Source organism: Lampetra planeri, chromosome 49, assembly GCF_965212315.1.
Source record: "Lampetra planeri chromosome 49, kcLamPlan1.2.h2, whole genome shotgun sequence".
Lineage (NCBI taxonomy): Eukaryota > Metazoa > Chordata > Hyperoartia > Petromyzontiformes > Petromyzontidae > Lampetra > Lampetra planeri.
The window spans coordinates 162,354-190,077 of NC_136155.1; the positions used below are offsets into that span (position 1 = coordinate 162,354).

Sequence of the window (27,724 nt, forward strand, 5' to 3'; positions counted from 1 at the left end):
GAGTTGACCTAGGCGAGCCCATGACCATTCAGATTCCTCATGCCCCACCACGCTGTGCCCACGAGATGGCACCAGCTGCTCGCATAGCGCGCGCGCGTGCGTGTTCTTGGGATGTTCTCGCGAACAGCGCTGACCTCATATAGCAGGGGGCGGGGGGCGATCTTTGTTCTGGTGATCATCTTAACCGGTCCTGGGGCTCCCTTAGGTCGACTCCGCATTAAATGAGTACCGTGTGCGATGTGTAAACAGCACACTGGGACCACCCACCGCCGCGTATGCTGTGCCTGCCTTCTTCATAGGGTGCCCGCGAACAGCACTTGCCCCAGCAGCCTATGTGGACCACACAGGGGGAACCTTTGTCTTTGTGAGCAGTGGGGAGCGGTGGTGCACTGGTGTGGCGCACTCCACTTCGACCTGGCGACTTGTGTTGTTTGTCTGCCAGGGCTGACACCAGTGGCAAGTGGAATCTGAATCTGTTCTGGGGCTCGCCAAGGTGAACTCAGCCTTAAATGAGTACCATAGCTGGTGTGCTGTGCGAACCTCTGTACTGAAGACAAAGGGGGCCGGGCGTCTTGCTGATAACAGCAACCCACTTACAGTGTTTACCGTGGTGGCTTCAACTGGTGCTCACTGACAGTGAATGGTCGTATGGGGGATCTTTGTTTTGGTGTTGTGTGTGTGCACATCTGCTGAATGTGGGTTTCAACCCCGGTTAATGTCTGCAGGACCATTCCTGAAAGTCTCCAGACTTGGTGTGGCTCTTCTGGTAAAATAATACATTATTTAAAAAAAATTTCATGACTGTGTCAAAGGTTGTGCTTTGTGCACAGAAAACACGAATTACTCCTCCCGCATGGAGTAAAGAGAGGAAAGGACCTGGCTACATCTGACAAACCAACAGAGTCTATCAAAACAAATTTCGTTTGATGCTGCTGCTGCTGCGTTGGCATTGATCCAGAAGTACAACTAAAAAAAACTCGACACACTCGTCAACAACACTGGTGCCTTAAAATAAATATATATATGTTATTGATGACGTTTCAAGCACCAGCCCTTATATGCTATGACGAAGGGACATTGCCCAAAACGTCGCAGGTTATCTATGTTTTGTTTTAAGGCAGTGTTATGGATGAGTATGATGAGTCTGGACAGTCAATTGTCAATTACAATGGGGAAATCGATTTACAATAATGAATTGCCTGTAGATGTTTGCTGATACAGACAAAACATTGGTTGAAGAATTAGCATCCCATTTGATTGTTAAAATAATTTGTATTCCCCAAATGGGAAAGAGCCTGTGCCAGAATTTGGAGAAAGAACGAACAAATGCATACAGATGCAGTATTGAATTGATGGCAGTAAAAAAATGCATGGTCCTCTTGGGTAATTTCTGGGCCGTGTGTAACTGTGGCCTGCTCAATAATCATTCCATGTTCATAGCCATAGGCTAATATCTATAAACCTGTGCATTCAACAAATATAAGTAAATTACCTCACTGATTACCAGAGCCCATATTTCAGCGGTGGCTGTGTTTCACGTCGAGCAGTGGTCCGCACACCGCATTGTGAACTTTGTGACTCGAGTTCGATTCCCGCCCATGGGTAACATCAGTGGCAATTGATATCTAAAAAGGTCTGGGGGGCCCCTTCACCAACTTGCAGTGACCAGTGTGGTGAAGTGTCGTTAATAACCGTCACGAACGACTTGACTGTGGGAGGACTTCATCCAGCAGAGGATTGACCATGGAAGTAATTGTTTATTATTTATCATTATTAGAGTTGATTATAATCGGCAATGGGCTCTTGAAGAATTCAGGCCTACAGCAATCTTAGATCCAGCTGAATGGCTAATACATAAAAAGTTTATCTTTTTAAAATGTTTTGGCAACATACATTTACATTTCCCCTTTTTGATGAATATTGCGAAACACCAATGCAACAATGGAAACAAGATGATTTTACTGTGCCCGTGGGCTGTTTAATTTCACGAATATTAAAAACGTTCACAATTCTTCCTTTAAATCATCCGTTTTGTTTGAAGGTTCTTCCATCTTCCCATCCTGAAAAAAAAACAAGAGCTCCAACCGATGATTATACGCAACGCAATCTCCCTTGTAGATGATAATGAGCTGACAAGTGTCGTTTCACAAAGGCACGTGGTTATTGATTCTCAGTAGGCTGGCTTTGCATTATTCAATGTAACTGACATTGATCCAGCCGTTGTCCCTAAAACAGATACTTTATCGTGTAATTAAAAGTTGTATTGATATATCACAAGAGGCGAGATTAAATTGCTTTGATTAACAAAAAACTCGCACTAACTGTAAAAGTGGCTCAAATTTAAGCCTCATGGTTTAGGACAGTTTATGAACGAAGTGCACTAATGAAAGAGTGATTGTATAGACCACAATAATAATGGTTCTTTTATAGCCCATGTTATATACACTGTTCATTATGTGATATATGTAACCGAGTTTAAGGGTTGAGGTTCGAATCAGGTTTAGAACAAAATGTAGAATTCGGGAATACCCGGATCAGGGCTGGGGATGGGTTTAATATCAGGGGTTAGAGTTAAGGTCATAGTTAAGGTTAGGGCTAAAGTTTGGTCACATATTTACGGTTAGGGTCAGGGATAAGGGTTGAAGTGAAAGTTAGGGTGACTGTGTAAAGTTTATAATTAGGGTTAGTGTACAGGTTAGAGTGACAGGGTGATTTTAAGTCTTAAGTTTCATGTGAAGGTTAATATCCAGGTGAAAATCAGGGTTATTGTCAAGGTTAGTGCTAAGCTTATTCAGCTTGGCGTAGTAAGGGCTTTGGCTAGGGTCAGCATTAGCATTAAGCTAAGAGGGCTCGGTCCAGGGTTAGGGTGGGGTCAGGTCATGGCTGTCGCAGTGCGTTAGTGCTCACCGTGTCGCCGCTGCTCTGGACTTGGCCTCCACTCTCCAGGAAGCTCGTGAAAGCCTCCAGAGTCCTCTCCCCCGTGTAGTTGATTATCTACACCCAAGCGCAGCGGCAGCAGAAGAGGAGGAGGAGGCACACACGAGTGGCTGGGCACGAGGCTGAGACGCATGAACTGGGATCTGCTGTAGGTGTTGGTGCCGCTGTTTTTATTTTTGACTGCATTGTGTGTATGTTTAACTTCTTTCGCACCATACGTAGCCAACCGTGCTAATCGGAGGTGCGGGAAGGGCAACAAACTAAACACATTTCATTTATCCTAAGATAAAATCACCTGGAATGCACCCAATCTCATCAGATCGCGGAAGCTAAGCAGAGCTGCGCTTGGACTGTGCTTGGGGCCACCGTGACAGGTTGCCACAGAGTTTGCAGGGCTTCATGGTTGGCAGCAGAGGGCAGTGCAGCAGCTTGCATCGTCCTGTACTTCTATGCTACCTACCATCAGCGACCCTCACTGACCAGCATGGTGAAGTATGGTAAAATAACCCCCACAACCCTCAGGGTAAATATGATCTTCAGATAAAATTGTAACTGCCATTGGCCAAAAAATTCCAATACAGAAAAATTACCTGCAAATTACGCTGTTAGGATGACACAGCAAGCATTGCCCCCGACTGAGAAAACGTGGCAAGACCCTCCCAAAAATGAGTCGTGAGACTTGTGAGGCTTTCCTGGGTAAACAAGCAAAGCCATAATAATAATAATAGCGTATACACGTCTCAAATAAAGTGGGCAAAAAGGAGAGTAGTCCCGAGCACAGTTCAGCTTTTCAATTTTGTTACTCTCATTTGTTGTAGATATAGAACAAAGTAAAGGTGCAGCCCTGCAATTGCTTGCTCATGCCACTGCTGACAGGAGACTCTCAACTCGTTGGAGCTCTATAGAGCCCCTCCAGAAGGTGTGGTTGTCCTACTTTTTCAGGTTCGCCATATGTCTTGGAAGAGGTGGGAGACCCACACTTTACCCCACCGCACTCGACTTGCCAATTAACTGCGGCGCATCGATTTCGAATGTTGGGTGGCCAGAGATGGGGGGATTTCAGAAACTTGTCCCAGGTGATCGAACCGGTGACCTCTGGATTGCAACTTAAGTATGCTTACCAACAGACCACGACCACATCCCTCCTTACTAAGTAATTCATCTTGGCGACAGTGGTGCACACCTGTAATCTTGCAATGTGGAGGCAACGGTTAATGTATCACATACGTTGTTGCAAAGGGCCCTTCCAATGGGTGTCGAGGTACCCTACCCTCTGGCTTTCCAGGAGGTGCAGCAAAATGTAGACTAATCTCCAACTATGCCATCTATGTGGGGTAGAGTTGCCCCCTCGCACATGTCGGTTGCCTCTGGGTGGTCCGGTGCCCTCCCACAAGTATAAACGCTCATTGCTTGGAAGAACTTGAGCATAGATTAAGAACCGCAGACTTTGGGTAATTGTTGGGCACCTGTCTGCTTGCTGCCTTCCCGCTCGTCTGCAATCCTTAATGTATCACATCTCTTCAAGAGTGTGCGCGGTTAAAGCTGACTTTGTCACATTTCAAATACCGCTTTGCGTTGGCACCTAGGGATGTAATGACTGATCACTGTTACATTGTTTTTATAGTTTTATTTTGGTGATTTTGAAAAGTTTTGGTTTAGCCATGTTTGTTTGTTGTAGTACAGAGTTAGCCTGATAACTTTTATCTAAATTGTCTTATGGTTGTTATTGTTTGACTTGCATCCCACTGGGATTTTTGCACACAGCGTTGATATACGGTGTTTTTTCCTGAAGACTTTGCTGTTTTTTCCTGGATTTTTCTGTTGCGTGTAGTCACGTTTTTGTTTGTTGCAGTTGCACCCGAGTCAAGAGCCGCATGGCTCACAGGGCTATACCTAATAAATGAAATGAATAAAAATAATAGAGACGAGGATGATCTCACCTTCTTGCCGGGCCCAGCAGGGAAGTATTTGATTTTCGGGTAGCCCGGGATGTGCACGGCCGCCACTTCGTTTTTCTCGGCGTCCATCTTGGCGATGACGATGTTGTCGTGCTCCTTGTACTGGACTCCGAGCTGCTCCCACACGGGCGCCAGCTTCTTGCAGTGGTCGCACCACGAGGCGTCTACGGCACGGGCAGCACCAGCGCCGTGGCGGCGCGACGTGAACTCCCTCGCCTCGAATGCAGGGCATGGGTTCGAACCCGACCCCAACACCTGCTTTATATTTGGAGTTTGCGTGTCTCTCTCCCCGTGCGTTTTAAGTATTTGGCTGCTATAACTTTCTACGTGATAAGCCACTTCCTTGAGCTATCACTTATAGCCAGGTCACCGCTGAAAAAGCGCTATATAACTCCGTGAGCCTTACCTGATAAAAATAAAAAAGAGTTCAGTTTTGGTGAGAGCCAGCCCCACAACTCCGAGGTCAACATCTCTCTCGAGTAAACATTGTTGCCAATTTATTTTAGACAGCAGCAGTACAATGAGACGACTGTGTTATACTGGTTGCATCGTTGTTAGGTATCATCAGCACGGTATAGCCATGTTCTATAGCTGCTGCTTTGTCCATGTGGACAAGCCCTCCATGGTTACTGTGGGGACAGTTTGGCACTGCCAAACTATATGGACACCCTTGCAAACAAAAATGTATATCTCAAGGAATTTTCCAGGTGAAATTTTTAAGAAGATAAATTAAACAAAAACAACTTTTGCTATAAAAAGGCTTTTTGTGCAAATAAATAATTCCAAATTTTTTTTCCAGCCTCCATGCACTTTTTTCTGCCCGATGAGTATCTTATCATTTACAGAAAGGATTGGAATTGATTGAAACAGTAGGGCGTTAGGAGCTGAGATGCCCATGTAGCTTAAGTGCTGATGCTGGTGTTTCCACCTATAATGTTATAAATACATAAATATATTGATTAATTTAATATAGTGACGTTCATGCAAATTTTATCTAACAGTTCCTGCGGAACCACAGACAAGCTGGAAGGCTTGTCCGATCATCTATGCAGCAGCCGCTTTAGCTAACCATTGAACACAGACGTTCACTGCATCGCGTGCTTACAGATACACTTTTGCGGCCGTCTGGAAAGCTCTTTCTTACAATATTAGAAAGCTACTGGAGATAGGCACTTTTAAATCATATAAATTGGAAACTCAATTCTGCTGCTCAGCATGGCTTTGGGAGGTCTTCATTAATCAGTGGATAGTCATACGGCTGTACATTGTACAACTTTTTGCATGTTAAAAAGAGTAACTTTTATTGTCCATGAAGCTGCTGGTAATGTGCACTATTTTCCTTATTTATTGGCATACACAATCTATTTTGTTCAAGCAGCCGTAATAAATGATATCATTAAGTTATTACTTAATCCAAAAGTTCCATTTCTTGTGACTCAGAATATGTGTATATAGACATCACGTGTAAAAGCAGTTGATGAGGTGAATGCGCTTTGGACTCACAGAATTCAACAAACACGTTTTTCGTTTCGTCAAACACCAATTCGTCGAAGTTTTTCCCAACCAGCACCTTGACCGGCCGCTTGTCCCAGTCCTTGGGGATTTCCTGCGATTTCGAGAAGGGCTGCACGACGGCAGCAACACAACAGACGCACGCCGAGCACGTTCCGAGGTTCGTTTGGGCGATCGCTACACCGCCACACCGCCACACCGTTCCCACGGCCCGTAAGCCTGCCTTAGAGGCTCTTCCCGCACCTGCCATCAGTGATTGACAATATCCCAGTGGCAGGCCTGGAACACCTCGGCCCAATTACTTAGGGCGGACGAGTGAGCGAGCCAGCGCGCGACCGGAACGCGCTTCTGTGTAGGTCACCTATGACGCGTTCGGTGTGTCAGCTGTCAGGGGATAAAAATACGGGGATGAGCGGGAGCCCCTGGTGAGATGTAAACGTCGGGAAAAGGTCGACAGTCTCCACAGCACCAGAGCTAGACGGCTTAAATCGATCAACTTCAGACCTTTCAACTCTTTGTGCTCGGTTTGGTCAAATATTTCTGAAAGTCCTCAGCTGGCAATCATGATGAATGGCATCTGAAATGTTGAGAAGAAACGGTGCAGCCCTGCAAGTGCTTGCTCACGCCACTCTCTCAAGCATCTTAAATCCCTCCCTCCGATTCTCTCCACCCAGCGGTCTAAACGGGTGCACCGCCGTTAGTCGATCGGCAGGTCGCGTACATTACGATAAGCCACTTCGTTGAGCTATCATTTGTGGCCAGGTCGCTTCTGAACGAGACACTAATAGCTCAGTGGGTTTTGCCTGTTGTTGTAACTTTGTGACCCGCCCCTCCCCGACATCTGTGAAAAAGAGCTTTATAGCTCATCGGATTCCTCCAGTATAAATAAAGATTATGATTCTGAAAGTGTGGGTACTGCCACCTCTTCACGACGTCTGACCTCTGGAAGGAGCCGCTCTATAACCGACTCTAATGGAGGCCCGTCTGCCAGCACTACCGTGAACGAGCAATTGCAGGGCTTCGCCTTTACCCTTGTGAATACATTCCAAGTCAGTGGTCCCCAACCTTTTTTGTTGACTGTACCCCCTTGTTGAATTTTGTTTCAACCGAGTACCCCCCTGCCTGACCCAACATGGTTCTGAGAAATAAAAGTATGATTAATGTACATAAATATTTTACCCAATTGTTCATTTTGTGAGGCATCCTAACTAGCTCGTAACTACTAGTAACTGCTAGTAACTGCTAGTAACTGCAAGTGAATACAACAAAATTCAATGGATGCTCTGCACACATGACGTCATTTGTTCGCGCTCGCTGGTTACTCTTGGAAACCACATTGTGTACGTTCAATGAGTTTATAAAGGTATTTGATATCGTCCTAGGTCACTATATGGATTTAAATGCTCTCGCAATTATTTTACATTGGTAGATGCATACAAGATTATTCGCCAATGACTCTCACGTGTGATATAATTTCACACATTGATAAATCGCCTCACGTACCCCATGAGACATTGCCACGTATCCCCAGGGGTCCACGTACTTCCAGCGGTACGCAGACACCCCAGGGCTGTCCGCCTACTCCCAGCGGTCCGCCTCGTAACGCCCGAGAGGCTGGCGGCACCGGCGCGGACTCACCTTGCTGTGCTCGTCCAAGTAGTCCTGGCAGAACGAGGTGATGTTGGCGGTGGTGAAGTCGCTGAAGGACGGCACGCGCTTCACCATGTCCTTGTTCACCTTGAGCAGGCGGATCGCAGGCAGCTGCGCCCCATCCGTCAGCTCGAACAGATCCAGCACGTTGTCGTTCTCCGGCACCGCGCTGTTCAGCAGCACAAACAGGATCTGTCCACAACACAAACCGGGAGGGGACTCTTAGAGCCGGCTGGGGACATCCACATAGGTAAAGCAGGGGGGGGCGGGGATATCTAATTATTCACAAAATCAATTAGTCCTACCAATTATCGGTTCCATTACAAGACTAATGATGGAAATCAAAAAACAATTAGCATTTATTTGGCATCTAAATGCATTACAAGATGATGTATAGAACGATGGGATGTGGATATCCTGGGGAGAGGAGGCATATTTAATGAATAGAGGGAACGCGACAGACAGGTGGAATGGAGGAAGGCCTTGAGGCTGGACTTGGACAGGAGCAGGGAGTCGAAAGCACGAGTCGCTGTGGGGTGCAGTGTCTTAGAAGAGGTGGCTGTCCAGGCACGGGCGTGCTTGCTGCTTCTCAACCAAATTAAAACTAAACTTTTTTTTTATTTTACCAGGTAAGGCCCCATTGAGCTCTAAAGTTATTTTTCAGAAGTGACTTGGCCACAAATGATAGCCCAACGAAGTGGTTCATCACGTGAAAATTTGTTGCAGCCAAAGACTCTAAACGCATGTTTCTAAATGTGGAGGGAAAAACTGGAGGACCCGGAGAAAAATCCACGCGACCACGGGGAGACATGCAAACTCTAAATATACAGACGTCAGGGTCGGAATCAAACCAGGCATGGTAGTTAACATCTCACCACCGTGGCACCAAGGTGGAGAGATGGGTTTCACGTTTCTTCACTTTGAATACCCTCACGTGTATCTGGTGCGTGTGACACAGCAATGCACTTGTCTTTTGCTGACTTTTGAGTCCGTGCCTGGCAGTATTTCAATCAATCTGTCGATCTTCATTTTACGTGCCAACATCGCCCTCAATAAAGTAGGCATCAGTGCACATTACAATGGTTACAGGGGCATACAGCAACAAGAATAAAACCACGTTTAATTGTATTCGGCGGCTCTGTTGAGAAAGAGCGAACTGACGAGGAGCGGAGGCTGACGTGCCACGCTTCCACGCGACTATGGACTTGCCTTTCCTCTGAAGGGAGGAGCAGCCGCCTTGAACTCCTCAAAGAGCTCAGGGAATCCGTCTGAGGAAGCGTTGGCGAACAGCAGGATGTGCACATCCACCAGCCCGCTGAAGAGCAGCGGGAACGCCTGCACCGTGCACCCACACAAGCCGACTGGTGAGCATTCACACCCATGGACTATTCTAGATTTGGAGTTTTCGTGACTGCAAGAATCCATACTATTTGGTTCTTTCGGTAAAGTCACGTAGGTGAGAAAATAAAAAAAATAAGAATACAATTTAAATAAAAAAAATAGAAATAACTAAATGAAATTAAATCACGACGTTTCGATTGCAACACAAGCAATCATCATCAGGTGTGGAGTTTATATAAACTCCTTAGCCCCGGCATTTCTCCCACTTTAGTAAAAATGTTCTAGCTGTGATTTCCACACCTGATGATGATTGCTTGTGTTGCAATCGAAACGTCGTGATTTAATTTAGTCATTTCTATTATTTTTTACATTTTATTCTTATTTTTTTTATTTTTTGTTTTCTCACCTAAGTGACTTTACCGAAAGAACCAAAGGAGTACCCATGGACTACTGGCAGTATGGGACTTAAACATAGATTAGGGTGCAGCTCTGAAATGTCTTGCTCGTGCCACTGCTGGCAGAAGGACCTCCGCTAGCGAGTGTCTACCACGCACGGTGGCCAGATGTCTTGGAAGAGGTACCCACACTTTACCTCACCACACGCGACCTATTGGTAGACTAACTGGTGTACCCATCTCTACTGTACTGCTGGGTGGACACTGGGCAGAGATTTCTGGGGGGGGGCTAGGCAAGACAGCGGATTTAAGAATCCTGCTTTTTGTTTCAACTGCCACGACGGTTACCTCTGGATTGCAAGTCCAGTGTGCGAACCGTTGTACCACAGCAGCATCCATCCCATGTAAAACTGTTTTTGTTTATTTCTCAGGATTGGAATTTATCCTAATGAAGCACAGAGCCAAATTTGATAGGATGAGTTTTCGTGTAGTTATTGGTGCCTGGACTGAGTCCATTAACTTCCTATACCTGAGCACCCAGTTTCTTCATAGGTAGCTGCCCGAATTCCAACTTATGATATCAGCAGTACTGGCTCAGTGCTATGACCCCTGAGTCACCAGGCCTTCTTGGATAATATCACAAATTTGTGGTAAAGTAAAGAAAAAACATCTTCAGTAAAGTGAAATTAACAAAATAATTATTCCCCCCCCCTTAGCAAAGTAACACAGTGGGCCCACGCCTGTGAGGGACATGTTTGTATTATTTTTTCTTGGCGCCAACCGACGAAACTCAAGTGCTTGTGACGCGACGGACGCGGATGCCGGGCAGTCACGGCACCTCGTCCGAGTAGGTGACGACGGACGGGAGCTCCTGCAGCTGAACAAAGCGCAACAGCTTCTCCCGCTCCACCTGATCCGTGAAGACCACCTGGCCCTCGTCAAACTGTCGGAAAACCGACCACGGGGGGCGGGGGGTGAGGGAGTCGTTCAACAACAACAACAGCAACAACAGGAAACAACAGTCGTGGGGAGCTATAGGGGGGCACCACGGCTACCCACAACGCATTGTGCCGTCACCAGAGCAGCCGGAAAGCGAGACGCGAACGGGCGGTGAGGGATTAAACCTCGGAGGAGAAGATGCGGTTCACACCTCACCGAGGGCCGAACATCATCATCATCATGACCTCACCGAGGGCCGAACAGCGCTTTCAAATACCCAGTGCTGAATTTCGGAGCGGGAAGGTCCGGAACGCTGACCTGGGCATTTTTTTGGCACGCCGCATCCATCTCGCCTAAGTCCGTGCATCTAGTTTGTATCATTCTGGTCATAGGATGATAGGTAACTATGGATATGCGCACATTGTACTGGAGTGGTATTACCTTATCGCTGCTCACAGCAGTGTTCCAGAAAGTATCGAGTGAGACATTAAGCCCTGCAAATACCTTTTGGCGTGCAACCACAAATTCATACTCACCTCATGCTGAGCATCCCTTCCTTCCAAGCCTTCGCCATGCACTTCTAGAGGCATCGTGAGGAGAGGATGCCTACTGCTCGACTGTTACTGGCTTCTGCCTTGCCCTATGTATGTATGTATCACTTATTCTTTGGGTCTCTCGGTAAAGTCTCGTAGATAGTAAAATAATAAAAATAAAACATAATAAAATAATTCTCACGACGTTTCGGCCACAACGCAAGCAGCCGTCCTCAGGTGGAGAACAGGTCTGTCGAGGAGACAGTCCGAATGACACGCCCCAGGCTTGGAGCGACTATTTAAGCTGGGATGGAGGGGCGAAGAGCGCCTTGACAAAATAATTTGCATATCAAGAGGAATTTAGCATATTTATGGGAAATGCAGATATGCGATTAGTACTACTTGTGAAATGCGTAGGAGGTTTGGCGAGGGGTTTAAAGTCATTATGCCCATGCATTATGCAGGATTAGCAGCATCAAAGGGAGGGGATAGGGGTAACATTAATAAAGGGAAGGAATGTTAATAGTATGTAGCTGCAGTAACTAAACCACCACGTAAAAACTAAAGTATAAACTACACCTAATAAATGAAACTTGAAACTACATCGAAACTAGCGAGCAAATCACCTGGAGATAGTGAGATGACCTTAATTGACGATACCAAGTGAGCTGAGTAAAGTACAGCTGAGGTGGTCTTACCAATGAATGGTTGTAAGGTCTCAGACAGAAATCGGGCCAGTTTGTAAGTGGGTGAGTCAATGGGTGGTCTAGCAGCAGAGGGTTTTAAGGAAAACCGCTTGGTTGGTTCGATTAAAGATGTCGAATCGGTGATGATATTGTTGGTTTTCGTAGCGAGGCTGTTGGTGGAATCTCTTTTAATTTTTTTTATAGCTACCATCATTAAGCAGGTCCTGAATTTTGTTATTGTATGTGGTTTTGTCCATGGTGACTGTGGCATTGCTCTTGTCGGCTGAGAGGATGACGATGTCATGTTGCTAATAGGTGTCTTAGCGTTTTTGAGGATTGCAGTGAATTCCGATCTTGCCACGTCTGCAGTAATGTGTCCTAACTCCTTAAGGGCTACGTCAACCTGGGCAATGATATCATCCACTGGGATGTGTTTAGGGGTGACTGCGAAATTCAACCCTTAAGCTAGAACCCATTTTAGGCTGTCGGAAATTAGACTGTTACTCTGATTGATAACAATCTTGTCAACGTCTAACTTTTTAACGTGGGGATCTGGCTTCTTCTTGGAAAATAGGTTGAACTTGGAAATCAGGTTATCTTTGCATTTAACTGACATTGAGGCGGCTGAACTTCCTTTGTAGAACTTCTTTCGCACCGTACGTAGCCAACTGTGCTAATCGGAGGTGCTTCTGTCGTTTCCTAAAAGTATCCCATTGCTCACCTTCTTGAAGAGCACAATGGAGTCACTTGAGACGCCGTATTTCGCGAAAACCTCTTCGCTTGACGTGACGCCAAATGGCGCCTCATCATATGTGTCGGCGACCTCTATGAAGGTCTTCAGGTCGCGGCTCTCCGTGTCCTGCACAGGGAGGGGACGTGAGTTAATAGCCCGCACCTCCGATTAAGATGGTTGGCTACGTATGGTGCAAAAGAAGTTCAACATACACACATGCAAGTGGCAACCTCGGTGGCATCACCACCACTCATGGTTCAGGCTTTGATGAGAGCCGGGATCTCCGATTATTTGCGAAATCGATTACTCAACAGATTGTCGGTTCTATTACCCAGCTAATAAGACACCAAAAGAAGTCATCCATTCTAATTTTTTATCGCTAAATCGACTTAATTGTCAAAATGCAAATTTCGAGTAATTTGATTGGTCACTTGTCCTTTAGTTAACAAACAGAGAAACCATTGGGATGCATTACGTCTTTTCCAATCGCGTTTTTGTAAATTGTATTGACAAAGGAAGAGAGCTCTTAATTTGTCAATAGATTTTTGGGGCAACCTTTAGAGCCAGGGATGTGCAGTGGCTGCAGGCCAGGCAAGGCAATGGAGATCCACCTCAGGTTTTCCAGCCAAGAAATCCATGCAGCTTCGTGGGAGCACAGACTTTATGTGTGGGTTGCTGTGTCATGCACTGTGTATTCTGAGCGGTATACTCTGTGTTGTGTACTATGCGCTGTGTACTGTGTGTTGCGTGCTGTGCACTGTGACAGGTGCCGTGTGCTGCTCGCTGTGCATGATCCGTCCTCCTCGTCCTGCTCGCCTTGAAGAACCCCAGAAGCACGAGGCTGTCGGCGTCGATGAAGGCCTGGGCCTCCGCCGCGGTGGCCACGGTCACGGCTGGGGGCCCCGCTCGCCTCGCCGCCCACTTGGCCAGGGCCTCCGCTTCCCACAGGCCTGGCCCAGCGCATCCACCACACGCGGCGCGCACACCGCAAGTTGCTCATCCCAAACCACGCTCGCAAGACAGGATTTTAGTCTCGGTGCTCCCAACCTGCTTTTAAAAAAATAGACATTCAAAGCTTGCAATCGAGTGGTGAAGAATGCTGTGTTGAACATTCTATATCCCCTGACATGATTCGTAGTAGTAGGCCCTTATTGTCAGGCATTAAGGTCCAATTATTGCCAAATTAAAAAACTGCACCGCAAATTACTCGATTAGCTGATACATAGCAATCATTTCCCGCACTGTCATTCTTGCAAATGAGAGGATCCTAGCCTCTTGAGGTCTCAGCTGGTTAAGCAAATGAACGTGGAGTCCACCAGGCTGAGACTACCATCATCTCGCTACACTCGAGACGCCGGTTTAAACGATTACCGGCAAAATAACAATAGCGGCCGCTCAGTGCCCTCACACTGGAGCCACCCAGCCATCCCTAAAGGTTTTATTTTTTATACCCAAAAAGATTACAAAAAATAGTTTTGTTTTCTCTGGCAGGTTGCCAAGAGTCGAGCGAAGTCTGACATCACTATTATCATTGTCATTATGGGGCCCATTTGTAATCCAGCAATTTGAAGGCAAAGGTTGGTGGCTCACGCAGAATCCGTTGGGCTGTGAGGTGGGCAGAAAATTGCAGTGCAGCCTGAGGGTTCATGACCCCATGCGTGCGAACCTCTTGAGTGTTATTCTCTCGTACGTCTGGGTTTCCTTGATCAACTCGACTTTTGTTCCACATAGAAACCACTGCTTAAAAATGAATTGGCCGCAGATCCCAATGCAGGGCATACATCTTGAAATCAAGTAGAGGCTTTTCTGGATAAGCAAAGAACAGTGATATTATTCATCTTAATTTGAAGCTTTCTTGACTCTTTGGTTCTTTCGGTGAAGTCACGTAAGTATAAAAAACAATAGATCATGACGTTTCGATCGCAACGCAATCAACCGTCATCAGGCGGAAGAAAGAGGAGGGAAGCTGCTGAGGCTGGCTGCTGCTTGTAAAGGTCAGAGATGGGCGTAGCCCCAGAGTCATAAACGAAGTGGGGGGGGGCAGGGCTAGTCATGTTAAAGTGAGAAATTTGCAGGTAATATATACCGTGTACATGTACTGTGTAAGTGTACTGTGTAAATGTACCGTGTAAATGTGATTAGCAAGTACATGAAGGCGCGCTGCGAGCCTACATTGACTTGCTAATCACATTTACACAGTACACTTACACAGTACACGTACACAGTACATTTCCACAGTACATTTACCTGCAAATTTCTCACTTTACCATCACTAGCCCCCCCCCCCCCCACTTCGTTTATGACTCTGGGGCGACGCCCATCTCTAACCTTTAAGCATTTTTTATTTCGTTTGTGAAGACATGTCCACTTTTCTAATAACAGCATCCAGAATGCAATCAGTTGGTACACGCTGATATAGTAATGTGATTACAAAACTGAGAACGAAGGGATGTAGTACAACCATAGTGCGTCGTTACTGCATTCAGCAATATGGTTACATATTGCTGAATGCAGTAACTCACTCCCCAACGCTGCCTGTGGGTGGCTGCATGAAATGTGAGTGCAGTGAGAAGTGACGATGACATTTATGAAGTGTTTATTCAAGTAGTAGTTTCACAGAAAATAGGTTAAATATATTGTTTTTATATAAGGAAAGTAATTCAGTATTAAGACTTATTTATTTTCAATTATGATTAAATAATCCATTTATTTAATTATTGATATATCCAAATTTAATTTGGGAAACCCTCCACCACCCGACATAGCCAACACTAATAAAATAGTCACATTTACTAGCAATTAATGCTCCATCTATTATTGCTTCAGCGTGAAGTCTTTTTCCACGTGGGAAGAAGCAGGATTTCTTGGAGAAACTCCACACCAGTGAGGGGAGAACCCTGACACTTTATATCGGCAGGCCACAAGTAACAAAGTCTGAACATGTTCAGCCATAACAAGGTTCTACATAGGAAACCAAATAAATATTTTAATAGTAGAAACATGCATTTAGAGTATTTTGGCCGCTATACATTTCCATGTGATACTCCACTTGTTGAGCTATCATTTGTGGCCAGGTCGCTTCTGAAAAAGAGCCTCCGAGTTCAGTGGGCCTTACCTGCTAAGATACAAAAATAGTATAACAAAAAAGTTCTAATAGGCAACGTTTAAGACAATCGTTTTTCTTCACAGTCCTCAGAGGCTGAGTGGCGACTGGGCTTACACACCATGGGCTCCTGAGCCCCCTCCTAAAGGCATCGCCTCTGTTTTCCAGTCCCTTCATGCACCATCGCTGCATGGTCCACCAATCCCACTGTGCGCATCATCGTGGTCACCACACCCGACATTTGGAAATGGGATATGAACACCTCGTGGGCGGCGGGGTCTATTTGATTGCATCAAGAAAAACACGGTAAAAAGGTCGTTGCGGCGTATCAATGAACCCCACCTGCCCGTAAGCATGACACACGCTGTGAAGGTCTGTGGAGACGAGGTAGCAGACGGAACGAAGAAAATGATACATCGCAAATTTTGTCATCTTCTTTGGGCTTTTGTTGTGAGATGTGAGATAGTCGATCTGAGAGCGGAGTTTGTGCGGAGATGAGAAGCGCGCGCTCCCAGATCGAGTTACGCGTGACGCCAGCTCTGCTCGGCATCACGTGACGTTTGCGTCCTAATCTGCTGTTGTGCTGGTAGCGTGCTTACGGTCGCGGTGGCGTGGCTACTGGAGCTGCTGTGCCTGCAATCTGGAGTGTTCATGCCGCCACACACGCATGTCGTGACGCACGAACTGTGAACGTCGGACGTGACTCGGACGAAAACGCCCAGAAATTGTTCTCGTGTCATTATTTTTTATATAAAATGTTCCCCCTTGTACGACACAACGTCGCTCGTACAAATAGAGGCGGATCAATAAATGCATTGTCAATGGGCAGTCAAATGAAAAGGATATTGTCCAGAATTATAAAACCCACAGTGGTAATCTTTACATTTATACATCGCTTGCTTAAATGCCTAAGCATCTCAAAACGCCTCACATCAAATGTCATCTCCATCAATTGACGGAAACCCCCAGTGGCAGCTGTCCCTGCGTGGCAGACGGTGACTCAGCACAAGCCTGCAAGTGGCCATTAGTCTGCAAGTAGGGGGTCCACGATTGCTATAAATGAGACCATTTAATTTGTGTTATCATCACGATCATCAACCATGATCTATCCATTGCAGGATGAAGGCCTGCCGCCAGTGTCTTTCACAGGCCCTGCAATACAACAATCCACCTAACCCTTAATACAGAGCTCTATTGCAAGAAATGTGAACCAAATTCATCACTCTGAGGGTTCACCAGCATGCCACAGTCATTTGCGTGATTGCCAAAGTGTCCAAATATGCCCTGAATATTCCGTTCACACGGTACAACGTCCTTGTATGTATGGACGTTGAACTTCTTTCGCACTGTAAATAGCCAACCGTGCAAATTGCAAGTGCGGGGGAAGAACAACAAACTAAACATGAAAATCAGTTCTAAAGAAATTAGTTTTTAATCTAGGTGGTTTAAAAGTGCTCCAGTGGCTTCCTAATATCAGAAGAAAGAGCGTTCCAGACGGCCGCAGAAGCGCATCTGAAAGCGCCGCAATGCAGTGACCACCGCCTTTGTTCAACGGCTACCCAAAGCCGCCACTGCGAGGATAACCAGAGTGGTGATGGTTTAAGCTCTTTGACGAGTTACTATTTTACTATTTATTATTTTACCTGTTGAGGCCCACTGAGCTATATAGCTCTTTTTCAGATGCGACCTGGCCACAAATGATAGCCTAATCAAGTGGTTTTCGTGTGGAAATGTATAGTAGCAGCCAAACACTCTAAATGCTTGTTTCTAAATGTGGAGGGAAAAACCGGAGGACCTCGACAAAAATCTACGTGACCACGGCGATAACATGCCAACTCCAATATACAGCAGGTCCTAGGGTTGGGATCAAACCCACGACCTCCTGCATACTTGGCGAGGTAGTTAACTGCCACCGAGGTGCCCGGCTCACGACGACCCATCCTGCCATGGAAAAGACGAGGACAATCGTTGCATCGCTCCCTCTCGATCGTCGCTCCCTCCCTCGCGATAGTCGCCCATTGTGTGCCTGCTCGAGATCTGACGGCGAATTCAAAGTGCCCGCAGTGCGCCTCCAGCTTGCGCCGCCTCTATCGCCGATGGACAAGTCTCGGCTGTCAGTCATCGCCGGCGAGTGCAGGCTCCGACGAGAAATAACAATAAGAGAAAATCAAGGAGGTGCCATGTTTCACATTTATCACTGTCAGCCTTGTACGAAAGTTTAAAAATGTTATCGTGCTGGTCTTGTTTTCACGATCGTTTTCGCGATTGAATAGTTGGTTATCTTTAGCTCGGAACTTCAATTCGCACTGAATATTTTCCTGGCCGCTGGGAGACTGGAGTAGAAATGTAATTCGTGATCCACACTCATGGTAAATGGTACACTGGATGCGGTGTTGCCAGTTTGCCAAATATTATCCAGGCCACAAACCCAGATGAAGCATATCCCTGGCCATTAGTGAAGCCTCATTGTGGGGGTGACGGTGGCTGACTCTTGACTTAAACATTGGAGATCCAATGGGGGGCATGGAGCATGAGAGTTTTTTTTCCCAAAAGGAGTTTGTGAGGAACTTTATTATTTAGCGACGTTTGGCTAAGTACGGTGCGAACAAAGTTCAACATACATAAATGCATACACCACCAGATTTAGAAATCTTGCGTACGTGAGTCTTATATTGCAGATGTTATGTTTTAGCCATTACTAAGGTTCAAAGTTATCCTTTTCAATTAGTGCGCGATGAATCTAGCAATCTGAGTCATGGCTAGCATCAGTCGCAAGTGATATATTAACCGGTTCTGGGCCCCCTCGCTGCACCAACTGTCACTGACCAGTGCGGTGAAGTATGGTCAAGCAACCCACAAGACAGAGTCGTGTGGAGGAGGCCTTGAGAGGCAGGTCGACGGGTTCAGAGCACAGCGCGCTACCCACCGCGCTACAATTCCACCCAAGAAACCTAAGATAACGCCACATCGGTGTGGCCCTTGTGTGTGTCCGTGTGCGCCTTGCGCGCAGCGCACAAGAACGAGGCACGGCGTGACCAGGCGCCCTCGCGTCGTGCGCATGGGAAGCCGTGGCGGTGGCGGAGTGGCGGTGCTCACCGTGGTAGTGCCGGGGCTTGGCGCGCGAGCCTGGATCGAAGAGCAGGAAGTCGGGGTAGTGGGAGACGTCGAACTCGGTGGCGAGGGTTGCGTGCGTCTCCCCGTCCAGCGAGCCGAGCCGCACCGGAGCGCCGCGCTCCCGGAGGAGCTCGACGGTCCGGGCAAGCTTGGGCGGCAACTCGGAGCACTTTTCGCAAGAGCCGGACACTGCTCGTGCCGAGACAGGGGTGCGACAGCAGGGGTTCAGATGCAACTGTTGTGTTACTCAAGTCCGGCAGGGTACACATGGGTAAAGACGGGTGTGTGTGCATGTATGGACGTTGAACTACTTTCGCACCGTACGTAGCCAACCGCGCTAATCGGAGGTGTGAGGGAAAGGACAATTAACTAAACACAAAGCAGTTCTGAATAAAGGAGTTTTCAATCTAGATGCTAGTGCAGAGCTCCAGTGGCTTCCTAATATTGGAAGGGAGAGCGTAACGCAACTGAAAGCGCGCGATGCGGTCACCCTATTTGTTCGATGGCCAGCCAAAAGCAGCTGCGAGGATGACCGTGGTTCACGTGGTGATGGTGTATGCTCCTTGACGACATCCCAGTGTGTCATCCTGTCCTGGTTTTACCAGAATTGGCCTTGTTTTGAGGCAGCTGTCCAGGCGAAATCTAAAAGTTCTCCTTGATCATTAAATATTAGCAGTTCAGGCTTTTGCCAGTTACATGTAGTTCTCCCATCTTGTGTTAACGTGAGATATTCTGCCCATGACATGTCCCAGTTTTTTTTTTATGTATCTCAGAGGTGGTAGCCATACATGCATATCAATGGGCACTGATGCTGTTTTCCTGCCGATAGATGAGGCGGGGTGAGACGCATCAGTTGTGTTACTCGTGTCCAGAATTGACACATGGACACGACATTTACACAGAGGCACGTCCGTGGAGGGGGTGGGGCAATGTCACTTTTAAGGTCTTCTTCGGACGGCTGTGGAAGCAGTTGTAGTTTGATGTCGAGGTTTAGCGATCCATTCAACGGCTTCAGGTGAGGCCGAGTGAGAGTGGTCGCGATCCCACAAGGGAAGGATCTCTCAGGGCATGAGTTCAGCACGTGGGGCAATCATCGTCTGGCTTGGGTGGCCAGTCTCTATTTGGGCTGCTCCTCACGCTCCACTTGTGGGGCAAGGGGTCGTACCTTCCCTCGCCTGTCCTCAAGTGTTCGAGGGTTGTCCAAGTTTCCCGTGGAAGGTTGAACCCTGGGACTTTACCGCTCGGGTCAGTTACCAGGTTGCGATTGGTGGTGGTTGCAGCGAGTACAACTTAGCTACTTAGATATATTGATAAGTGAATCTTAATAGTCATGTCAGAGCCAATTGACACTAGAATTTAAACTCAAACAGCACGGCTGAAATACAGCAAACCAGCACAGTGTATAACAAAATATTGTATAAAACACCATTTGAAACAACAGCAAAGTTACGTGTACATATTTTACGTAATGCGAATAATTAAACGTTAAATATTTAAGTGGGTAAAAGCCCATTGTGGGAACAGTGGCACGGTTGTTATCGCACTGTGTTACAATCCTAGCAAGTGATAGCGAAAAGCTCCCACTTCACCACTGCGCACTGACCAGCGTGGTGAAGTAAACACCCCCCACGATGGAAACCGTGCAGTGGATTGAAGAATGTCTGTATCTATATCTCTACATCAACCCAAGCCTCCCCTAAATCACGTGACTTCTGTGTAGCCACCCCCACTGGATCCCTCCCCTCTCGACACCCGCTGTGAAAACAGACGCGAATCCACGCAGCTCACTGCTGCTCGCTCCTCCTCTCCCCTCTCTTTCCTCCCCCGTCTCCCGTCGCCACCGACACCGTGGCCCGGTGGTTCCTTCTCCCCTTCCTGCACCCGGCGCTCCTTCCTGCTGCTCATCTCGAGCCGTGCCCTCCGTGTCCGTCTTGGGAAATTTCATTCCGGCATCATTTCCCGTGTTTTTCTCATTTTCCATCCGTTATATCCTTATTTATAATCCTCTCATCGTGGTATTTCACACGTAGTGTTTATATACATTTAATTAAAAGCCCAATAAGATCAGAAGCGTATTTTTTAAAGCAGATAGTGATTTATCCCAGTGTCTGAACGGAAATCAATCAACCCAACATATTCATGATTCCAGATTGTGCTGTCGGATCCACCACTCAGACGATACGAATATAAACGCCGTCAACATCACGTTACTGTCGCTCGCATCACATGTTTATGTTCTGCACGAAGGAATATGTTTGGCTTTTCCAGGTCTCCCTTGGGTGAAAGGTATTCAATCAAGAAATATCAAATACGTTCAGAGTAAACATTGAACAGAAAATGTATTGCTAATAATTACCTAAAATACTAATGAAACACAATACAACTGTACCTGTAAATTTGTATCACTTGTGAAAACGTTTAAGCCACGTTGCACAGAATCAGTGGTTAGATTCCTACCACAGTTGGACGGCGATTTTACGAAGAATTTCCTAAGCGTGTAGTTTGTCGTAAAATAAATGTTTAAGATCTTGTGGCGTAATTGACAAGAGTGAGTCCTTGTGTGCCAGGGGAGCACCATTCCCAGCTCAGACATGTCTCGAGCGAATTACTAAAAGGGGTGGGGGGGTGGGTGGAGCGGTAGCACAGTATGTAGCACACCACGCTCGAACCTGGGTGACCCGAGTTTGATTCCTGTAAATGACTAATGTCGGTGGCGAGCGTTATGTGAACCGGGTCTGAGCCCCCCACTTCTCCCAACCAGCACTAACCAGTGGAGTGAAGTATGGTCAATCAACCGCCCTCCCCACAACCCACACGGTGCAGGGAGGCTGTCATCTGGCAGGGGATTCACCAAGGGCTGGGCGAAGATTAACACTTTCATAAATGTTGCCGTGGGACGATACCTTCGGGGGCTTCATCTCTCACTAGATATTTTCCATAACGCTGCAAGGCTGGATTGGAGTAGGGATTACTGGCATAAGGCACTACCACTAGAATACAAAGTATGCCAATCCATGATAACGACAGTAACATTGTACATGAGTGTCGTGGTGGAGAACGTAAATATTCGGTTCTATATTAATCTATATAATATATATTCTACGTGATTGTATCCTGTGTTGCTATGTGTAATCTCCTAAACAAGTATTAAAATATATATTATTAAAAATAAATATTATATATATAATTTAGAAATAACACGCGAAATAATTGCAAAGCACAGCGTTCCAGACTGTTCCAGTTGAAATTAAGCACTTGCGATCTCTGAGCGTGTGTTCACCTTGGTAATAGCTGCAGGTAAACGGAGTTTAACACGGGCGTGTCTACTGAAGGTGTGTAAAGTTCACTCGTGTTTTTCAGCGCAAAAAAAATTACATCGTACTTTTGTACATTTCTGTACGAAGGCCGCAGGAACGCTCTGAACTTTAAAAAAATGATAGTGCGTAACAAAATCACGAGTGACATATTTTACATTCTGGAAAAAAGATTTCCACAACAATGCATCGCCTTGAATAATCTGCAGGCCTCCATTTGACATTCTCACGTGTCATTGTTTTGGCAACACCTTGGAACAAAATTGCATAATAACACTGCTTAACAATTTGACTTATTCTATTAAACACACCGTGTTGTTATCAAAGTGTCCAAATGTGTGAAAACACGTGTTTGTGTGTGAACACATAGAAACGTGCCACCTCAGCGTAGAATAAACCGACGGATGTTCATCGAGCACATATAAACGCAACGCACAATGTCAGACACGCGTGGAGCCCTTTGTCAATCCACTGCTGGATGAGCGCAAGTCTGTGCCATAACCTCGTTTAATGGGTTGCGAGGGGGGTGCAATAACCCATGGGGGGCAGGGGGGGGGCACAATGCAGTCAACATGAAGAAAACTAGATTTGAAGCGTTCGTGACTGCAAGGATTCACACTCTTAGGTTCTTTCGGTAAAATCACGTAGGTAAAATAATAGTAAAATAATAATACATGAAAATAACTAAATTAAATCACGACGTTTCGGAAGCAACACAAGCCTCCGTCATCAGGTGTATTTATTATTATTTTATTATTTTACCTACGTGACTTTACCAAAAGAACCTAAGAGTATGAATGAAACTTTAAGCAAACGTTGCAACACTGACCAGAATGAGTCACGATACGATCTGCTTGTGTCTATCCTGCATTTTAGTTGTCCTTGCATGGTCGGCTACGTACGGTGCGAAAGAAATTCAGCTTACATAACATTCGGTTTCGGCTCCCCTCCCACTGTGTGTATGACGAACGCATGTCGACTATGAGAACGAACGGATTAAAATACGAGATCATTGGGGCAAAAGAGAGAGGGGGAAACTTCAGAGCGGAACAAGGGCACCCATAGGGGAAGAGACAAGCGAGGAGCAGAGCTCATTCACACAACCGCCAACCAAAACACAAGTCTCAGAAAAAGTCAAAATTCATCTGAAACAGATATACCGTGATGTGGCCACAACATCACGTTTCACCATTCGACTTGATGATCATCGTGATATTGGTTTTCCATAACCTTTTATTTGTACCCGCATTTTAAATGTATAGTTTTATTATTTTTGCTGCATTTCCACTTTGAATAAAGAGTTCATTTACAACTACAGTCCACTCAACACGAGCCTGCCTTAAGTCTTTATGAACATTGCAACCGGTCATGCTTATAACGCACGTTCTGTCAGTTATAAAGCCCTTTTATCATCTGCGCACACCTTGTGCCGCACAGGGACAGCTGCCAACTAGGGGGTTCTCTGGGCTAAACTGCAGTGGGGCATTGTAATATTTGAGATGAGATGTAAGGTGTTGGAGTTGCGACAAAGATGCCGACACAGCTCAGCGATGAGGGTCACTGACGCGGCATTTCTTTTGGAGCCGGCTCGGAGGTGCCACGTCTGGCTGTGAGAAGTCAGCCAGGTGTTGTCCCGGTTGTGACGAGCTGAGGTGTGTGTGCTGTGTGTGTGTGCCTGTAACCGGTTGCGCAATGCTGTGTGGAAGCTACCTGGTCTGTCGCACAGCACGAAGCTTCGGGTCTTCTCGGCCAGTTATGCCCTCCTTTATCTATGCTTGTGAAACGTGAACCCCTCTAATGGAATATCTGCGCCGGTTAGAAACATTCAGGCTGGCATGCCTACGGTCGATCCTAGGTTTAACCAGGTTGGATTGTGTGAGGAGCTCACAAATCCTTGAAAGATCTGGACACATTCCCATCAGTGAGCTCCTCCGGCAGGCAAGCAAGGCTGCGTTGGCTGGGTGATGTAGCCCGCATGCCCAGTCGGCTTCTGCTTGGCCGCATAGAGGGGGCTAAACGGGCACGAAATGGGCTGGAGAAGAGATGGACTGATGCGGTACGGGAGGATGTGGAAATGAGTGGACCTTCCGACGACTGGTACCAGCAGTGTCAGGACCGGCCTCTGTGGAGGAGGCTCGTGAAGGACGCTACTGGGCAGGCAATTGGAGGCAGACGCTCACAACAACGAGCGGAGAACCGGGCGACTAAAATACAGCAAGTTGGCACAGTAGGGGGTACAGCTGGTGTATTTACCAGTCATCTCAGTCAGCCTAACCATGGTACCTGAGTCTGTCCCCAGGCCTCCTGTCAGCGAGCTTTTGGCACTTCATGTGGCCTCAAAGTGCACCTGGCCTGGCACAGGCGCCGTGGTGACGTCACCGTCACTTTGTGGCGAATGGCGCGGGTGTTGGTGTTGGCAGTAGGGAGTGGTAGTGTAGCGCTTAGGGCACTGCCCACCGAACTGGCCACCTGAGTTCGAATCCTGCTCACGGCCAACACCGGTGAGGATTATCTGAATCAGTCATGGGCCTCCCGTAGGTCGACTCAGCCTCAAATGAGTACCTGGTGCGGTATATATATCCACTAGGGAGACAAAGGCGGCCGAGCGTGGTGCTGGCCAGCCACCCCCTCGTATGCCATGCGGGCTTCATAGGTCGTCGCTAACTGCTTGCCCCAACGGTCTATCAAGGTGACACGGGGCATCTTTGTCTGGTGTACCCACGCCCCTGCCCGCTTCATGGCCATGGCGTCACCGATAAGCCATCGCTGCCGCTGTCGTTTCAGTCACCGTCGATCGTGGGGAGGAAGGTGTCACTCGTGAGCCCGAAAGGGGCTAAACCGGTGGCTTAAACCACCTTCCTGCTATGGCGTGGTCCCGTGCCCTCCTTCCTCCAGCCCCCCACAGCACAGCGAAGGTCACAAAGGCCACAGCATCCTCTATACTCCGCTCGTTGTTCACTCAAAAAAGCCTCATCGAGTCTCAAGACTCTTGTTCAGGAGGAGGGTCCTGCCAAGATTTCGCAGGAGGAGATGTTGCAATTGTGCGATCCCAATTGAGTAATCTGGAGGTAATCGTTCCGCATTGAGAAGTGGCATCGTGTGCTTGAGGTTTCTTTGTTTGGCTTTCATCGAGTCAATGCGGCGTTAGGGTTGGGCAGGCGAGGGTTGATGCATCCAAAGTAAAAAAAAAGTTATTAATTCGCCGCACTTTGTCAATGCAGCCGCATAAAAGCCTATCCACACCTTGTCGGTCACGGTGTCAGTCGCGTCCATTGTGAACCCGTAATATTTTGGCAAAGCATGCGTGTCCTAAGATGTTTTGAAAGGTTGAAGGCTTTGTTTTATTGGTGCTGACATTAGCCGCCTCGAATGTTCGTGCACTGGCGGAATGGGTGACTGCACAACCCCTCAAAACCCCACACGCCCAGGCCAGCACTCATCAGCAACCCCGAATGCAACCTGTGGATCCATTTCACGAGATATCTCCTTACCGTCAGCACTCAGCCCTCCGATCAGCACGCTTGGCTACGTGCGGTGCGAAAGAAGTTCAACATACAGCTGCAGATGTTGCAAGAGCGGGTCGGGTGACAGACATCCTCATCGCGAAACCGTGCAGTGTTTTTTAACATCTATAGCAACATCAGCAACTGGGGGTGGGTGAGAGGGAGGGAAGCGGATATTGGCGATCGTGTCGTGGGGAAAGCGACATCTTTCTCAGTTTGACTTTAATGAAGTCTGTGCAAGTTTCACATTTCACTTGAAATCTGTCACGATGCCAGCCCCATCCTCCCCCCTGGAACAATACCACCGGGATTGTCCCAGAAGCCAAGCAGGGATTGAGCCTGCACAGAGCTGCTTAGATGGTGACCATGGGGGAGGGGGGGGGGCACACAGCAGGGGATGATGTGCAGCTGTGAGCGTGCATGGTGCGTGAGCAGTGGAAATGGAGCAACATCCATCGACTTGTATATATGTTGAATTTCGTTGAACTATCATTTGTGGTCAGGTCGCTTCTAAAAAAAAAAGTTAATAGCTTAGTGGTTTTTACCTGGTAAGAAAAAAAATAGTTTTATTTGTATATGTGTGTTAAGCGATTTGTTTACATTTCCTATACTTTGCACTCCTATTATGTTGTTGTATTGTTTGTTGTAACGTCATGACTTGCCCCTACTGGACATCTGTGGAAAAGAGCTTTATAGCTCATCGGATTCCTCCTCCAGCATAAATCAAGATTTGTATTCTTAAGTTAAGTGACACGGAATACGTCTGTGGGCATGGTGCTATGCTAAGTGCGGCGAGATACACGGATACGACTTCCCAGCGACGTAACATTCATGAGATGATGTCTGATTGAAGAGCCACTCTGCGATCAAGGAGCGTGGAGGCAGCACAATGGGAACCTGGAGTCAATCCAAGTGTGAACATCTCCAGCTGCTGCCTGCATTCACCCTTCAACTGCCAACAGTACAACTCTCGTCGCACGCGGTCTATTGATTTTAGCAGGTGGAGTGGTGGGGTAGTGGTTAGCGAACTGCATTTTATTCGGCCACGTCTAACATCGTCAGTGGTGAATTATATCTCAACCAGCCCTGCCCACCCCCGTCTCATCGCCAACCTGCACTGACCAACGCGGTGAGGTATCGTCAAACAGTACCTCGACACGGACTTGGGGAGGCCTCCATCCAGCAATGGATTGACAAGGGGTAGCAGCACACATTGCCGGCTGATTTGACCAGGTCCCCCTTGTGAAACGCGCGTTGTCTCAATGGGATGCAACCTTTTACTCTGACAGATTGATCGATGGAGAACACATCAATATATAAATATGGACTGCCCCAGGGTCCTTCTTGAGGTGTTTGGCCAGCTTCATATCGTATTTTTATCTCACTTTATCTCCTGGGTATATTTCAATTGCGCTATCGGTGTCATACCTTGAGACGGTAGAAATTTCAGTTCGGGAATTGTCTGCGACAGAATCGCAGCCGAAGGAGCAACGTGGCATGGAGACGGAGCGATGAGATCAGTTTATGCGGAACATTGAGATGGATTGTGACATTGCATTGGTGAATGGGATGACGTACAGAAGTGGGTATATCATACCCAATGATAACGATCATTATGACGGTACCGGTATTGGTGGTGGTTGTGATAATGATGATAATGATGGTGGTCGTGGTGATGATGATTCCAATGGTTGTGGTGGCGGTAGTAATCTATGGCACAAAGCACTCACCAAACGTGACGAGGAGGTAATTGCCATCCCTCTCCAGTGCTTCGGAGAAGTTGTCTTGCGAGAGGATGAGGACGCCCTCCACCTCGGGGACGTGGGCCTTCACGTTCGCTCCGGCCGCCAGCAGCAGCAGCAGGAGCAGCGACGCGAGTGACGAGGCGGTCATCTCTTAGTCTCTCAGTCTCTCTCTCTCTCGCTGCAAGGGAAGGCTGCTGTCGCGAGTCTCGTGGTCGATCGATCCTCCCGGTGCCTCCTGGTGCCGCAGGTGAAGGGTGACGT

The 27,724-nt window shown here is 47.2% G+C and overlaps 1 protein-coding gene across 1 annotated transcript; it reads right to left on the bottom strand.

The window, feature by feature from the left end:
- Positions 1-1,953: 1,953 nt before the first annotated feature.
- LOC144734028 (protein disulfide-isomerase-like) lies at positions 1,954-27,724 on the bottom strand. The gene is made up of 11 exons (XM_078616065.1): positions 27,449-27,724; positions 18,884-19,090; positions 13,501-13,634; positions 12,673-12,810; positions 10,632-10,736; positions 9,267-9,392; positions 8,046-8,249; positions 6,399-6,519; positions 4,878-5,059; positions 2,908-2,994; positions 1,954-2,060 (listed from the first exon to the last, which is right to left on the bottom strand). The coding sequence occupies exons 1-11, from the start codon at positions 27,609-27,611 to the stop codon at positions 2,004-2,006; spliced, it is 1,524 nt and encodes a 507-aa protein (XP_078472191.1). The 5' UTR covers positions 27,612-27,724; the 3' UTR covers positions 1,954-2,003.